Source organism: Fragaria vesca, linkage group LG4, assembly GCF_000184155.1.
Source record: "Fragaria vesca subsp. vesca linkage group LG4, FraVesHawaii_1.0, whole genome shotgun sequence".
Classification (NCBI taxonomy): Eukaryota; Viridiplantae; Streptophyta; class Magnoliopsida; order Rosales; family Rosaceae; genus Fragaria; species Fragaria vesca.
In genome coordinates, this window is record NC_020494.1 from 19,668,355 (window position 1) to 19,684,627 (window position 16,273).

At 39.0% G+C, this 16,273-nt stretch overlaps 4 protein-coding genes across 4 annotated transcripts; 2 read left to right on the forward strand and 2 right to left on the reverse strand.

The window, feature by feature from the left end:
- Positions 1-2,899: 2,899 nt before the first annotated feature.
- On the reverse strand, positions 2,900-4,191 carry LOC101310795 (uncharacterized protein C2D10.16-like). The gene is made up of 4 exons (XM_004298477.1): positions 4,107-4,191; positions 3,944-4,015; positions 3,214-3,294; positions 2,900-3,048 (listed from the first exon to the last, which is right to left on the reverse strand). The coding sequence occupies exons 1-4, from the start codon at positions 4,189-4,191 to the stop codon at positions 2,900-2,902; spliced, it is 387 nt and encodes a 128-aa protein (XP_004298525.1).
- A 1,201-nt stretch (positions 4,192-5,392) lies between these two features.
- LOC101311089 lies at positions 5,393-6,589 on the forward strand. The gene is made up of 2 exons (XM_004298478.1): positions 5,393-6,173; positions 6,288-6,589. Exons 1-2 carry the CDS (start codon positions 5,393-5,395, stop codon positions 6,587-6,589), a joined length of 1,083 nt encoding a protein of 360 aa, XP_004298526.1.
- Positions 6,590-7,031: 442 nt separating this feature from the next.
- On the reverse strand, positions 7,032-8,298 carry LOC101310114 (magnesium-protoporphyrin O-methyltransferase-like). Its single transcript, XM_004297440.1, has 2 exons — positions 7,712-8,298; positions 7,032-7,617 (listed from the first exon to the last, which is right to left on the reverse strand). Exons 1-2 carry the CDS (start codon positions 8,258-8,260, stop codon positions 7,222-7,224), a joined length of 945 nt encoding a protein of 314 aa, XP_004297488.1. The 5' UTR covers positions 8,261-8,298; the 3' UTR covers positions 7,032-7,221.
- Positions 8,299-9,431: 1,133 nt separating this feature from the next.
- On the forward strand, positions 9,432-15,788 carry LOC101310406 (lysosomal alpha-mannosidase-like). Its single transcript, XM_004297441.1, has 29 exons — positions 9,432-9,635; positions 9,722-9,805; positions 9,917-10,005; positions 10,131-10,305; positions 10,404-10,523; positions 10,678-10,764; positions 10,863-10,934; positions 11,086-11,199; positions 11,299-11,399; positions 11,493-11,586; positions 11,689-11,856; positions 11,940-12,026; positions 12,141-12,206; positions 12,315-12,371; positions 12,466-12,685; positions 12,801-12,937; positions 13,099-13,176; positions 13,309-13,368; positions 13,456-13,527; positions 13,690-13,737; positions 13,858-13,977; positions 14,137-14,202; positions 14,311-14,423; positions 14,509-14,593; positions 14,677-14,787; positions 14,865-14,960; positions 15,178-15,225; positions 15,330-15,398; positions 15,483-15,788. The coding sequence occupies exons 1-29, from the start codon at positions 9,432-9,434 to the stop codon at positions 15,672-15,674; spliced, it is 3,033 nt and encodes a 1,010-aa protein (XP_004297489.1). The 3' UTR covers positions 15,675-15,788.
- Positions 15,789-16,273: the final 485 nt, after the last annotated feature.

Sequence of the window (16,273 nt, forward strand, 5' to 3'; positions counted from 1 at the left end):
AAAAAAAAAAAAATTGTCGGGATCGGGACGTACGGGACAGATTTTTAAAAACACCTTCCCGTCCTGTCCCGTTCTTTTATTTTCGGGACGGGACGGGATTCACCAAATCCCGGCCCGTCCTGTTCCGTGCCCAGCCCTAGTTAGGTCACCTTGCTAGGACGATGTGATTCAATAATTATTATTATTATTATTATTATTATTATTATTATTATTATTATTATGGTAGGATTATAAATCCTGATGTACACTTGTAAACATGGAATTACAATGTTATATTGCATATCTATTGGCTGAACACCCTATTTGAAGACTTGAACTATTAAGCGGCATCTGCTGGTTAACTAGAGTCGAAATACTGTAATACAGAAATACAATTCTTACCTTCAATCCGAAAATAAAATTTTATTGTACAATACACCCGATTTGAAAACTTGAACTACTAAGCGGTGTTTACTGGTTAACTAGATTCGAAAATACTAAAACAGAGAGTAGAAAAATTTACTGTACGAGTTTTATTAAAAATTAAATTTAGTTTATCCCCTTGTGGTTTGAAGATGACTTCATATTTGTCCATACACTTTTAATTTTATCAGTTTACCTCCTGAACTCTTCAATTTTTATATGCCGTGCACAAATTCTCATATTCCGTTTGAATTGACCGTTAATTTTAGATACGGACCTCATAGTTAAACCTCATAGTTAAAGTTAAAATTATCAGCAATTAACGTCTGATTTGAACAAAATATATGATACTGGTTACGGTTGAGGAAAATTCAAAAGTTTGAGGGATAAACTGATGATGAAATTAAAAATATAGGAATTAACATTAAGTTACTCTCAAACCTCATAGAGTATACCGAAATTAATTTTTTTATTAATTGTATTGATGTATGGCATCGAGTGTTACCCTAAATCACTAACAAGACAGATGTGACAACAATTTTTATGTTGGCATGTTACATCCCATACTTTAGGGCACCAAAAAGAAAATGCTAAAAAAAAAACCCCTCCCTAGCTAGTCTATGTCATGTCCATCTTTTCACAAGTGGGAGAGCATTTCCGAACAAGAAACACAGAAAGGGTGAAAAACATCTGCACGATTAATTGTCAGCCAAGTCGATTACATCGGCAGTGAAGAAGAAGAAGAAGAAAGGTCCCGAAATCCACACAAAAAAAAGAAGAAAAAAAGGAGCCGGAAGCAGTTGATATTGGTCCATCAAGGGGCCATGTGAAATTGCAAGTGTGATGTAACAATGGCCTGAGAGAAAGAGAGGACGATAAGACTGGAAATTCCCCCCCTGGGACCATCGATGTAAAACAAGACAAATTCAAAACTAATAATAGTAATCAAACCTACTCACACACGCTATAATAGATTAGCCCCACTGTTCATTTTCGTACTCGATGCCCCTCATTCCTCAAAAGCCTGCCTCAGGTTTAGGTCATTACTGTTATTATTACCATTCCCACCCAATCACAAATGGACTCCAAATTACCCTACCACTCAGCTCAGTTAGAGAAAAGGTTAAAAGAGGTAAGTTTATCAAGGTGTGTGTGTGTGTGTTGGCTTGTGCAGGAAGGGAAAGGAATCGGACAAAGGCTTATAAGGGGACTGGAACTGAAACTGAATCCTTTTCTTTCGTCACTCTCACTTTTACCATTTCAGGTTGACTGGACCTGACTATCTCTACTTTGGCTTTAACCTCAAGAAAAATATCTCTCTGACAAAAGGTAAAATCAATTTCGTCATCCCTAATAATTTTTCACACCACAGCGGCACAGCCCATGACCAAACAACACTAAGGAATCTAAGCTCTCTCTCTCTCTCTCTCTCTCTCTAATAATTTTTCTGGGTTTCAAATTTTCTAGGGTTTGGACTTGAACCAAGTCCCCTCACAAAATTGAACATCTTTCCCTCCTTTCCTAGTTTTGTTCAATTTACATTTTCCATGCCTAACTAGGATGATGGCATTGCTTGCTACTAGCAGCAACAGAATTGAAAACTGGTTCAATTTTCAATGGACGATCTATAATAAAGATATTGGGCATGTACTATGATGGCCAGTGGATGAGTAAATATATAAAGTTCTCTTCCATCATGACAAGAAAGATAAAAGGCACTTGGTGTGGGCAAGTAGGATCCATTGAGACAGTAAAAAACTAAAAGCGTACCTAAAATTCACATTGGCTGGCCCACGATTAAACATAATTGGGCCAAAGGGGCCTAGTATGGGGTCACAACTCATAGCAAGATTCAAGAAATGATACTCGTCCTAGTATCAATAATTCAAAGATTACTTGCTTTTAGTTCTAGATAAACTTGTTCATGTAGGGTAGAGAACCAGAGATTGTTTCTACTGTAGATTTGGATATATCATATATGCCAATATGCCATGCTGATTAGTACGATATTACTAAATAGAAGGGATCTAGATGCATATAACCAACCTCGTTTCTTCTTCAAAAGAGGCAGAAACATTCAAACATGAGTAATAGTCTGATACAAATGATAAACCAATTAAGGGAAACCACTTAATAGTCAATACTCATGATTTCTGTACTGTAATTAGCAACCTAATCATTCTGCTATTTGACAACCAAGTGGTACAGACTACAGAGTTAAACACGAGAAAAATATGGGAGACAAATAGTTACAGACTTACAGTACTATAACCTGAAGTAGAATTTACTTCAAGCTAAGTTTTCACATGCATTAACTCGAACTTTATCAGCTAGTCAATATATGCAGAGTTGCAGACTATTTACTAAAAGATCAGAAATGTGCAGCTTGCTTACATAACATGAATTTGCAGGACCTAGACCAAAAGGTGTAAAGCCTAGTATGAGTTCTTTCGCCTTTAGACATCAAATTATGACAGAGTGACAGGGGCATACCGAGCTAGTTATCTGGAATAGGGACTATATCTTCAGGTGCTCTGTCATCCTTCTTCAATGCTTTCTTCCTCTTCCTGTCAGACTGAGGTTCTTTAGCCTTCAGATCATCACGGTAGGACCTCAACAAGGCAGCTAGATGTTCATTTCTATGAGCTGAAACCATGTTTCCAAAGAAGCATAAGTACAGCCAGATCCCTAACTATATATATTGAAAGAAAAGTGGAACAGGAGAACTAAGTTTACAGGAACTTTTGGCATATTACTATAGCATTCAAGACGAAGCCATACTTTAAAATCTGTAAGGCTTGAATAACTCACCACAAAGTATGACATCTTCCATATTTGCAGATTTACGACCAGCGTGGTGAGTAAATAACTCCAGGTCCTTTGCCAATTGTTCTGGTTTCAAAACAGGAAGTTTTCTTTTAGTTGTAACACAGTTTTTCCTAATGATGATTAAAGTCCATGAATCACATATATCATGCGCAATATTGTACCACTCTAGACTGTTCGACTGAACAGACATGTAAGTTATGACATATAACTTGCTCGGGCAACATGACGATTCTTATTTCCATGAGCAATATTCTGAGCCAAGTATTTGCCACAATTTTCAGCAACATTCATACATCACAAATAATTCAAGACCAGCTAAAACCCCAAAAGTATCACTTTGTGGAGTTAATAACCTAACGAAATCATCAAACAAAGTTTACAAACCCCTCTACTGAATAAAATCTGATCTAGCATCTCAACAACACTCGATGAACAATATTCTCAGTCTCGCTTTAGCAAGCTCAACTTGACTTGGTGCTTTGAGTTAGATATTCAGACATATGTTCATATATCACAAGTATACAAGGATCAGCTAGAACCCCTACAAAAGTAACTCCATCAATTTGAGGCATTCCATTTCCAGTTGGAATCTTAATCACGCAAACACAATAACCTAACCATTCAGTAAATTTCATTCCTATGAGAATTGTAAACTCACCACAAAATTACTGTCGATCCTCAATTTCAAAGCAAACCGGACAAGTAAAATTACCAGTAAATTTGAAGGCCAGGTCGGAAATACAAGCCATCACTGGTCCGGATATCTCCATCCCGATTCTCTTGGCTGCTCGGAGTACGAGAATCGGAAAGTGAGGAAGGCCAGAATCGAAATCGAATTGGATCGAATTAGTGAGTGTAGTGAAGATTTGAGTTACCTTCCGATTCGGCGATATGGATGGTGGAGAGTCGGAATCGATCTCTGAGAAGCTCGCTCACCGATTCGTCTTCTTCTCTCTCCATTCTCTCTCTCTCTCTCTCTCTCTCTCTCTCTCTCTTCTGGAGAATCTAGGGTTCCGTCGCAAGTGGTATAACTAAGCGCGGGAAAGCGGAGAGAGAGCTCGGCGGTTCGTTTTCTGAAATTGAAATGAAAATATGAAATGGTAAAATAAAGGTAGAGAGCTGAAAGCTTTTGTGTTTAAACGCTGCGTTTAGCTACGGCAATCAATTGGGCCTGTTTCGTCAATTCATCTGGGCTTTTGGCAACTCAATTATGATGCCCTCAAATAACCCAACGTAACGATTTCAGTCTGCAATGCTTTTCCTTTCCGAGCTAGGAGAGGGTTAAAATGTTGGAGCCCTAGCCTAAGAATCTTAATCGAGAGACATTATCCCTTTACACCCAATTGAAGAGATCTAGATCGAGGGATGACTTCATTGAGTAGTTAAAGCCGCTAGCACGTCGATAGTGTTTAAGTAAATGCCGGCGATCTTGGAGCAGTGCCGGAATGAGCAATGACAATTGGGGCAAGGTTCTTGTCATGGCAACCCTCAAGGCCTCAACCCTCTCGTTGGCACATTGGAGACTAACATTCATCATTACATTGACGTTGTCCGTTTACATCAAATTACTAATTACTCAGAAAATAATAATCTCCGTTGTTTCTGACAACTATTTTCAAGAAGCTAACTTGTTTCAAACATGATTTGCAAATTAAGATGGAGATTTCATGACAGCTGCTCACATTGTCATGATTAAATTGTTACCTTTTATTATAGTTAAAGAATAATGATGGCTGATATTATCATCATTTCCGTCTCTCCAAACCATGAATTGTGAATTCCGTATCGGAATAAGGAAATTCAAATACGTTACATTCACCAAAAACCTTTACTTTCATTAACTAATACACGATAAGCAAATCTCAATTTGTAAGGCATTTCCTTAAGACTAAGGTAACGCCAAAACCCACAGTATGAGTTACAGACTTTCCAGCACTGCTTGTAAAGGAAATTATGCACCCATGGAGGGTTGGTGCTCCTATATGGTAGAATATAAACTCACATTGACCTCAGGAAGGAGCAAAAAGAAGATTAGCCTCTAATTCTGCGTTTAAGAGTCGGATAAGATCGTCCCAAACACGTCATATTGCTCGTCTTTCGTTGGACTAGTCCTCCGATCTAATCAAAACTTTGTCGAACAAGAGCACTCTCTCAGTCCTCAATGGCATCAAACTCAAGCAAACATGAAGAGGGTGGTTCTCCGTCCGATCAAGTTGAGAAATCACAAGTGCCAAGTGGGAGCAGTGAAGAGAGAACGAAAACAATTAGGCACCCTCGATGGACCAGACATGAGACCTTGGTCCTTATAGAGGGCAAGAAGGTTATAGAAAATGGGATTCAATTTCAAAAGGGTCGAAGATCGATTGCTGCCTTGGGAAAGGACCCTGTTGAACCCAAGTGGGATTTGATATCATCGTTTTGCAGACAGCGTGGCATGAGCAGAGGACCGGTTCAGTGCAGGAAGAGATGGAGTAATCTTCTTGTTGATTTCAAGAAAATCAGAAACTGGGAGTCACAGATTAAGGGAGAGGCAGAGTCTTTTTGGGTAATGAGGAATGATTTGAGGAGAGACAAGAAACTTCCAGGTTTCTTCGATAGGGAAGTCTACGATGTCTTGGATGGAAAAGATGTGACTGCAACACCAGCATTTCCATTGGCAGTGATATACCCAGTGCCACTAAATTCAATGCCTATGGAAGATGCGAGTCATGAAACTATGGAGGCAGCTGCAGAAGAAGAGGAAGAAGAACAAGAAGAAGAAGACGCGGAGGAGGAAGAACCTGAGAAATTTTTCAACAGCATTCGAAATGATTCAACCGAAGATGGTCTGTTTTCAGATTTTGAGGAATCTGGGCAGGAGGAGACTGCCATAAACTCCAAAAAGGAACAAAAGGTGACAGAGAGTCCAACAAAAACATCCACAACTCCTGTGTCTACTCCAGGTGACTAATTCTCACTGAAGTCTTATTTCTCATTTTCTAGGCATTGATATTATTAATTTACGAAAAATATAATGGCAACACATTCAGAACTTGTCTTTTGATTCCACATTACAGGTCCTGTAAAAGGGAAACGAGGGCTAGGGTCAGATACCCGGAGAGGATGTGTCTCTCAGGAGAAACAGAAACAGAGGCGGTTGTCAAGAGATGGATGTGAAGACAACTGCACTGACCAGCTGATCAGAGTTATGGAGAGAAATAGCAAAATGATGACTGCTCAACTAGAAGCTCATAACAAAAACAGCCAATTGGAAAGGGAGCAAAACAAGGAGCATAACAACAACTTACTCACTGCAATAAAAAATGTCACAGATGCTCTGGTAAGAATTGCAGACAAGTTGTCAACAGAAAAATCCTAGAGAAGCCGCATACAGTGTACCATGAATGAGAGGTTTGGTTAGAGTCATTAATACATCTTTACTTTCTTCTAGTGCCAGTTATTGACATTAAGCTAGCAAATTTCGCTCTTTTTTAAGTCTTGGCAACAATGTTTAATCTGTTCTTGACTAGTTATTCTGATGATTAATCTCTTCCTTTCTGCTTGGGAGTTATTAGTCATTTCTACATTGTTCTTATATCAGTTGTTGACATAAAGCTAGCAAATTTCGCCTTTATTAAGTCTTAACAACAATATTTAGACTGTTCTTCATAGTTTATTCAGGTGTTAAATCTCTTCCTATCTAGCAATATTGAAACAAAAACAACGAGAATTGAAGTTCAGAAGAGTTTCTACCATCTAGCCTACCATAGTGAAACTCAAATATAAATTTGCAATCAAGTAATGTCATCAATTAGCATCATAGGCAATCAATGAATTGAAGTTTAATATAAAAGAACACAAAACTGTCATCATACATTGACATATTGATACATGAATATCTAGTATACAAGAGAACAAGCCATACATACACGTAGAAGAGAGTGGGAACGTACATGTAGAAGAGCTTTACAAACTGTTAGACGAATGCTCAGATACGACCTCCATCCCTTCTTACATAGGAACAGCCTCCACGAGCCTCGAAAAATAAAACTGTGTAGTTGTTAGTCCTCTCTTCCTTATCCTCCACCCAACCTTCTTCAAAGCCCTCTCCACATCCGCCTCAGAGTGCAGATACGCCCTCGTGGCCTTGGAAGGCCCGGGGAACAGCTCTCCTATCCTCTTTAGGATATCGTAATACAATGTCTTTGGTGCAAAGCTCAGAAGCAACCGATTCTCGGCCAGCGAAGCAAGGTGGGCAATCATCCCATCAGCCTTGCTCTGTGGATAATGAATCAAAACATCTAGACACACTACTGTGTCATACTTCCCTCCCAAGCTCTCTAGATCACTCACTTCGAATTTCGGCAATATGACTCCTTCTTTCCCCAAATCCAGCTGCTCTCTTGCCTAGAGTTCAAAATTCCAAACCTCAGAATCATAGCATTTTGATAAACGACGTCGTTTTGAGTAAAATTAAAGGAATTGGAAACGGAAACCTCACCTGCTTCTCGGCCTCGGCGACCATCGCGGCGGAAATATCGGAGGCCGTTACGACGGCGCCTTCCTTAGCGAGCGGGATAGCGAGGCATCCGGTACCGCAGCCGGCGTCGCAGACGGTGACGCCAGCAAGCGGGCCTTCATCCAACAACATCTTCATCACATTCTCGACGGTCTTGGAGTGGCCGAGCCTGATGTCCCTCTGGACAGTGTTGACGTCATCGGTCTCGCCGTAAATCTTCTTCCACCGCTCGAACCCTGACTTGTTGAAGTAGTCCTTGACGACCTCCTTGTCGCCGCCGCCGACCTCCTCGGCCTGGAGCTTGCGACGGCGCTCGGGGTCGGCGAGGGAGAGCGCGGCGGCGAGGGCGGCGACGGAGCCGCCGCCGATAGCGGCGATGGTGGCGCTGTCGACGTCAGAGGCGAGGGAGGGAGGGACGGCGGGGAGGGGCTTGAGGGTGAAGGGTTTGGAGGGTTTGGTGGGCTTGGGAGAGAAGAGAGGGTTGGGGTTGCGGAAGTGGAGAGGGGAAGAGAGAGAGGCGGCGAATGCCATTGAAGATTGTGGACTTGGGGTCGTCTCTCCGGTGCGGAGAGTGAGGCGGGGAGTGTAACTAACTCATGAGCTTATCTGGATATATGAGTATTTGGATAAGAGAAATCGTGTTTCCTCGATTCTCGTGGGGCATGTTTTTTCATGTTTAGGCTCGGTGTTTATTTTACAGTACTACGGAGTATTGAATCTTTAGAGTCGAAATTTAATTTGCAAATTGTTAGATTGTAAACTGTTCACAATTATTTGTAATGTGTCTTGCTTTCGCTTTGTGAGTTATATAATGGTTTCGGTCTTCAAAATTTTAATGTTCAGTAGTATTATAGGCTGTTTTGTTGTGTCCATTTGGGGACATAGGATGAATAGTTTTGTTACAAGTAGTAGTAATGAATGTCAAAGAGGTAGTATAGAGGTTCATATTATGATATAGTTTTAGCCTTCAAAGTTAACTCCTCACGTTTCACCTTTTACCTTTGCTCTTGTTTAACCCTTTCAAGGACTTCTCATTCTCATCTCGCATCCGAAAATGTCACACTGATCATACATTTATTTTATATATAATACGTGTGAAACTACATAAAGTATGTTGATTGTGAATATTAGAATGTAAAAACATTTACGTAAGAGTTCCTCGTTCACTCGAGAATTAAAACTACAAGCGTCCTCAATTTTTTGTTAGTTCATGAACTTTGATCTATTTGATCTCGTCGTTATTTCAAGTAGCTAGACATACCTAATCATCATAAGCTGAAGAAATGCAAATGAAAGTTCAAAATAGTATTCTCGAAACACTTGTACCAATAGAGCTACTTTTGATCACTCTCCAAACACCCCCTAAGAAGTGGCGCGCAACAAAATCCGGTGACAACGTTTCACTCCGCCGTTGTACGACCCCGACGCGACAGAAACAACTTTCCAAAAACACCCACCATTTTTACCAAAACACACTCAAACTAATTACTGCCTCGACTTAACAGACCCACAAAGAGCCAAACACCAATGCACACCTAGCTAGTATCAATCAATTAATCGACAAAGACAACGAAATACAGTAACACTCCACTACAAGCCACCGTCTCGTATCTCCGCCCTGATCCTCATCGTTATTCCCGCTTCGTCACATTCTTCACACTATACATATCTTCCGGGAAAATAAATTTACTCCTGCATTTCAATGGCAGTTGTGGCTTACTTTCCGGTTGTATTAGTATTTACTGTGTTTCTGTACGCGGCGGAGGCCAAGTACATACAGTACAATACGACGTCGGTTCTTGTCCCCGGGAAGCTGAACGTTCATTTGGTGCCTCACACCCACGACGACGTTGGATGGTTGAAGACCGTTGACCAGTACTACGTTGGCTCCAATAATTCCATCCAGGTTAATTAGCTTCCTCTGTTTTGATTTAATCTTATTTCTTTTTTGTTTACTGTAACTTTTAATGAATAAGAATATGAATGTCGCAGGGAGCTTGTGTTCAGAACGTGCTGGATTCGCTGATTCCGGCATTGCTGGCTGATAAGAACCGCAAGTTCGTATACGTCGAGCAGGTGATCATTACTGATTTCATTTTGTTTGATTGCTATTTAGTGCTGAAAGAAACTTGAGATGAAATTAAAAATGAAAAGTTAAAATTTTGAGTGTAATGTGAACTTGGGTAGGCGTTTTTCCAAAGATGGTGGAGAGATCAGAGCGAGGAGGTGCAAGACACGGTGAAGGAGCTGGTCAGCTCCGGTCAACTTGAGCTCATGTACTGAATGCAATGGCTTTTATATTAGTTTTGATTTTTGGATGAAAATAGCTGAGTTATTGGATATTAGGAGTACTAAAGGTTTGAAATTCAGTGTGATGTTTTTGTTGTTTTATGGGTTGCAGAAATGGGGGGATGTGTATGCACGATGAGGCGGCTCCCCATTACATTGATATGATTGATCAGACGACTCTGGGGCATCGGTTTATTAAACAGGAGTTCAATGTGACTCCAAGAATTGGCTGGCAGATTGATCCGTTTGGACATTCTGCTGTGCAGGCTTACCTTTTGGGGGCTGAGGTCTATGTTCTTTCTTTTAACTTTTTGTTTGTGAAAATGTTAACTATTAGAAACCGTATCTTGGAAGTTGACTCACAGCTCTTTTGTTGGCCTAGTAGGTTGGATTTGACTCTCTTTTCTTTGGGAGAATTGATTACCAAGACAGAGCTAAACGAAAAGTTGACAAAAGCCTTGAGGTTGTGTGGCGGGGTTCTAAGAGTCTAGGTTCATCTGCGCAGGTGAGTGCTGCAAAGTGATGTTGTTCCGAGTCCATAATGTAGTAGGACTGCGTGGTTAGCCTTTTTCAGTTCAGATATTAAGGATGGATAGATTGCTATTTCCTTTTAAACTATGCAGTCTTGATCTTACTAATTGAGCAATTTGCGTGTGTAGATTTTTGCTGGTGCATTTCCTGCAAACTATGAACCTCCTAGTGATAATTTCTACTTTGAAGTTAATGATGCTTCCCCTATTGTACAAGTGAGTCCACAGTCAAGCAAATCTCATAGGATCTTGCAAAGTTGACATCTATATATTTGCTTGTGTTTCTAAACTTATCTGTGCTTCATTGTTTGAAGGATGATATGGATTTGTTTGACTACAATGTGCCTGACCGTGTTAATGATTTCGTATCTGCTGCAATGTTACAAGTAAGACACTGAGCATTTTAAATGGAGATGTGTAACTTTATCACTTCTGCAACAGTTTGAGTGATCTCATAGTCATTCATTTGTTCCTATATCTTATTTAAAGAGAGATTCCAAATCTGTCAAGGATTATGTACTTGTTTTTCTTTTGCAGGCGAACATTACTCGGACAAATCATATCATGTGGACCATGGGAACAGATTTCAAGTATCAATATGCTCATACTTGGTTTCGGCAGATGGATAAATTCATTAACTATGTCAATCAAGTTAGTTCATATACTACTGCATTTTCTGTCAATAGCATCATATATAAAGACTTGATTCATTTTCTGTGCTAATGGAATTACTGGATTGCATGGTTGTAGGATGGGCGTGTCAATGCCCTGTACTCAACCCCATCAATATATACTGATGCCAAATACGCAGCAGATGAGTCATGGCCAATCAAGAGTGATGACTTCTTTCCGTGAGTTTAAATTTTTCAGATTAAAGTCACTTACAGTTAAAGGTATCCATTCATTTTCTTGTTTGTTGACTAATAATTATGTGTATTTTTCAGATATGCTGACAATATAAATGCTTATTGGACTGGATACTTTACAAGTAGACCAGCCCTCAAAGGATATGTTAGAGTGATGGGTGGCTACTATTTGGTATACTTACATGAACACTTTAGCTTGTACCAGTTTGTTTTAGGCTCTTGAGTGACAAAACCAACTTCTTCTTATCTAAATTGCCCTTCAATCTATAAACAGGCAGCAAGACAATTGGAATTTTTTAAGGGTCGGAGTAAATCAGGGCCCAACACAGAGTATTTGGCTGATGCTTTAGCAATTGCTCAACATCATGATGCAGTTAGTGGCACATCTAAGCAGCATGTGGCTGATGATTATGCAAAACGGCTTTCAATAGGTTATGTGGAGGTAAAACTTGCTACTGCTAAGCTTAGTAGTTAAGTTACTTTTAACATATAATCCAATGCTTCCCACTCAATTGTCTTTTGCAGACAGAGAAAGTTGTCGCAAAATCACTGGCTTGCATGACAGAGCCATCACAAGCTGGTTGCAAGAGTGTAGTAACCAAGTTTCAACAGGCAAATTATAATTACCCCTTTTACTTTAGTGTTGGGCTGTTTCACTCCACACCTAGTACACAGTGACGTATATTCTTTCTTTTGGTCTCATTCTTCAATTATATTCTGTTTCAGTGTCCCCTTCTGAACATTAGCTATTGTCCGTCATCAGAAGTTCATCTTTCAAAGGGGAAAGACCTGGTGAGCGATAGTTTTATGATGACAGCTTCTCCCTTTTTTATTCTGGTCAAGAAAAATCTGTCATGTTTTCTTGTTATTTGTTAATTTCATGATGTATTCGCTTTGTAGGTTATTGTTGTCTATAATTCTCTGGGATGGAAAAGAAAGGATGTGATAAAGATTCCTGTAAGTAATTATTTTCTATTAGGTTTAGTTTTGATTTTTTAACACTTGGTTTGATATTTTGACTGGATGATCTCATCTTACTGACATCGTACAGGTTGTCAGTGAACATGTCACTGTAAAGGACTCCGCAGGAAAAGAAATTGAATTACAGATTCTACCCCTGCTTAATGAATCCCTGAGCATAAGAAACAACCTCGTTAAGGCATATCTGGGTATATCTCCGAGTGTGACCCCAAGTTATTGGCTTGCATTTTCAGCAACTGTACCACCTCTTGGCTTTAGCACTTACATTGTCTCAAGTGCCAAACAGACAGGTTAAACATTTGAATTCCAATTTTTTGATGCTCATTAATCATGCAAGATCATGGAAAGATTAGTTCTGCATAATTTCTTAGATTTTGTTTCATAGGCTTTACCTTTCAATTGCAGCTACTACAGAGAGACTGACATTGCACAAGACAGAACTAAGTCAAAACAATGAAATCAAAGTTGGGCCAGGGAACTTGAAACTCATTTATTCTGGAAATGATGGAAAGCTAATTGAATACACAAACAGCAGAAGCTCGGTATGTGGTTTGGCTGACATGCTCAGTTCTAATTCAAGTATTTTTCTACAACAACATTTTCTCTAATACTCGTTGAGTTGTTTCGATGAAAATCCTTGCTCGAAACCGGTTTGTTTACCTTTACGCGCATCTGAATTTCTGAGTCATATTTGTAATGAAAGGTTAAAGAGTTGGTAGATCAATCATTTAGCTACTACCCTGGAGATGATGGAACCCATGCAAATAAAACTGATTTACAGGTAACATAGGCCTTAGTTATTTTTGTCCATCAGTCATGATTGTATTGCGGTTGAGATACATTTTAAATGTGTGTGTGTGTGTCTTGTGTGTATCCAACGAAGACTAAAATTTCGTCAATTTTGTTTTTGAAGGCCTCTGGAGCTTATATCTTCCGTCCTAATGGTACATATCCCATTAACTCTGAAGGGGAGGTACGACATGATGACTTTTGAAAGACTATTAGATATTCTTTTTGCAATCATAATGAGGAATAGAGAAGTTACCACAATAATTTTCAGGTTCCTCTTACTGTTTTGAGGGGTCCATTGTTAGATGAAGTGCATCAGAAGATCAACTCTTGGATATATCAGGTAGTTATCAAGTAATTATCACTCACTTTAACACTGTATCAGTCATTTTGTCAAACCTTCTTTATCTGTTAATGCTCAAAGTAAACACATGGAAAATGATAAACAGGCTTCTGGCATGAAGATTTCTTTACTGATGTTAATATCGGTTTCATGCTTCAACAGGTCACTAGAGTGTACAAGGAAAAAGAGCATGCTGAGATTGAATTTACTGTGAGTTAACTGCCCTGAATAATGTATTATCTATTTCATCTTCATTTGAATATGATATAATTGGGAGATATAATTACAATTTGGGAGTTTCTCCTTTTACAATAACATTCTCATTTTCAGGTTGGGCCTATTCCAATTGATGATGGAATTGGCAAAGAGATTGTAACAAAGATTACAACCAGCATGAAGACCAACAAACAATTCTACACAGATTCTAATGGGCGTGATTTTATTGAAAGAGTAGGTTTTTGTGCTTGCTTTCATTTGTAGTATAAAATCATAATGTATAAAACCCGTTTGTAAGCCATGGATACCTTTTCTCATTGTCTGCAAGTTTCTAGAAACAAGTGTGTCTATGGTTTTGTACTGCATTGTCTTAGTTAATCTATTCCTTTGCAGATTCGAGACTATAGAAAAGACTGGACCCTGGAAGTAAATCAACCTGTTGCTGGAAATTATTATCCCGTATGATCCACCTATCATTTTATGCTTACTGAATAAGAAGTTTAATTTAATGATTAAAGCTACTGTAAATTATGATTTGATTATTTCCTTCACCCTCTGTCCTTTCAGATTAATCTGGGAATCTATGCGAAAGATAACAACACAGAGATGTCTGTATTAGTAGATAGATCTGTGGGTGGATCCAGCATTGTGGATGGACAATTGGAACTTATGATTCACAGGTCTCTCTTTTTTTTTTTTTTCTGTCGATCTCCTGATCTCCTGACAATTGGAAAAAAATGAACACGGAGTTTCCCCTTGTTTCAGGAGGTTGCTCTATGATGATGCTAGAGGTGTTGGAGAAGCACTAAATGAAACTGTGTGCATTCAAGATGATTGCAAAGGACTAACAGTAAGATCATCTAAAACAATTTATAGTCTGAAAAATCAACAAAGAACAAACTTTTAATTTGTTTGATATTAATGCTTCCACAGGTCACAGGAAAGTACTATCTCAGACTTGATCCTATAGGAGAGGGTGCTAAATGGCGTCGATCATTTGGTCAGGAGATATATTCGCCATTTCTTTTAGCCTTCACAGAACAGGTATAAGAAGGAAGTTGGAGGGCTTCTTTTTGATAGTGTGGTTCATCTGCAACTCAAGTGTATTGTTATTCTTGCAGGATGGTCATCGGTGGACAAAATCTCATGTCACAACCTTTTCAGGAATGGATCCTTCCTACAGTTTACCAGATAATGTTGCAATAATAACCATCCAGGTTTGTTTCTCATCAAGAAGTTGATCAAAAAAAGCAAACCACCTTTTTTTATTTGGTGAAATGTGAGGTAATCAATATCTATATATCATTGATAAACGTTTAATGGTACTCAACTCTGCAATCCTAATGGAGTCAACCTATCATGCATGAATACCAGGCAGCCCCCTCTGAAATATACTGGAATTACATTATTGATCTCATTCCTTAAACTCTGCAGGAGCTAGAAGATGGAAAAGTTCTCTTTCGCCTGGCACATTTATATGAGGTTCAATTAGTTTCTTTCTCATATGCTCGTAAATTCAGTTTACAAATTAATCTATTCAGTCTAATAAGAATTTGATTTTTCTTGTGAATTGCATGGAATGCTAGATTGAAGAGGACAAGGATCTTTCGGTTATGGCAAGTGTAGAACTCAAAAAAGTGTTTGCAAATAAGAAGGTAGGTAGATATTGATCTCTTATTACTAGTGAACACTAGCCATCCGAGTTCTCATTGTAATGTCTACCTTTTGATCAAATCCAGATAAAGCAAATAACAGAAATGAGCTTATCTGCTAATCAAGGAAGAGCTGAAATGGAGAAGAAGAGACTGGTGTGGAAAGTAGAAGGCTCCTCTGAAGAACCGAAAGCGTTGAGGGGAGGACCTGTTGATCCAACAAAGCTGGTGGTGAATCTTGCTCCAATGGAAATTCGAACATTTACCATAAACTTCTAGTCCAAGCACTTTTGCTGAAAAGTGAAGGTACGGAGTAAGTAGTTACAGATTCTCTCTCTTGTATCTAGGTTGATAATCAAGTGTTTAGACTCCAAGCATTATTAGTTTTACGTGGACTATATGTTTGGTCAGTTCTTCAGGTGCCATTGGAGTTCAGCTCAGCCGTTGCTGAACTGTCGTGCATTCATGCCTCTCATCGTTAGGGGCACCAATATTGGATTGGAAGTCTCCATTGTTAGTGCTTGTAATGAAACCACCAAGTATACCCATTAATAAAATCAATTTTTCTTTTCTCTAGTCTTTGGAGATTAGCTGATTTGTATTTTCTGCTCCACTTTGTCCATTTGACTGCTTCAGCTACTCAATGCTGCAAATGCATGCAGAGAAGTGAGAGAACTAGTCGATCTAATCAAAGTAATATGACCACAATATAGAGACAAGCACAAAACAACATAGATAATGAGACTGCTATGCGAAATGAAAAATGAAGTTCTCAGAGTTTTGAACATACACATCCAACTAGATTAGACAAGAATAATTTTCCACGAATGATCCAAACTGGTCTCCTAAACCATTTAAAGAATAGTACTAATTAATGA

Bases quoted from the DNA above. Each gene is read 5' to 3' on its own strand.
- LOC101310114 (XM_004297440.1), bottom strand. From the start codon at position 8,260: ATGGCATTCGCCGCCTCTCTCTCTTCCCCTCTCCACTTCCGCAACCCC. The intron at 7,618-7,711 runs GTGAGGTTTCCG...TTTGAACTCTAG, and splicing joins TCGCCGAGGCCGAGAAGCAG to GCAAGAGAGCAGCTGGATTT.
- LOC101311089 (XM_004298478.1), top strand. From the start codon at position 5,393: ATGGCATCAAACTCAAGCAAACATGAAGAGGGTGGTTCTCCGTCCGAT. The intron at 6,174-6,287 runs GTGACTAATTCT...TCCACATTACAG, and splicing joins AACTCCTGTGTCTACTCCAG to GTCCTGTAAAAGGGAAACGA.
- LOC101310406 (XM_004297441.1), top strand. From the start codon at position 9,432: ATGGCAGTTGTGGCTTACTTTCCGGTTGTATTAGTATTTACTGTGTTT. The intron at 10,306-10,403 runs GTCTATGTTCTT...TTGGCCTAGTAG, and splicing joins CTTACCTTTTGGGGGCTGAG to GTTGGATTTGACTCTCTTTT. The intron at 14,961-15,177 runs GTTTGTTTCTCA...TAAACTCTGCAG, and splicing joins TTGCAATAATAACCATCCAG to GAGCTAGAAGATGGAAAAGT.
- LOC101310795 (XM_004298477.1), bottom strand. From the start codon at position 4,191: ATGGAGAGAGAAGAAGACGAATCGGTGAGCGAGCTTCTCAGAGATCGA. The intron at 4,016-4,106 runs GTAACTCAAATC...TACTCCGAGCAG, and splicing joins CCATATCGCCGAATCGGAAG to CCAAGAGAATCGGGATGGAG. The intron at 3,295-3,943 runs GTAATTTTACTT...TTTTGAAACCAG, and splicing joins CCTGGCCTTCAAATTTACTG to AACAATTGGCAAAGGACCTG.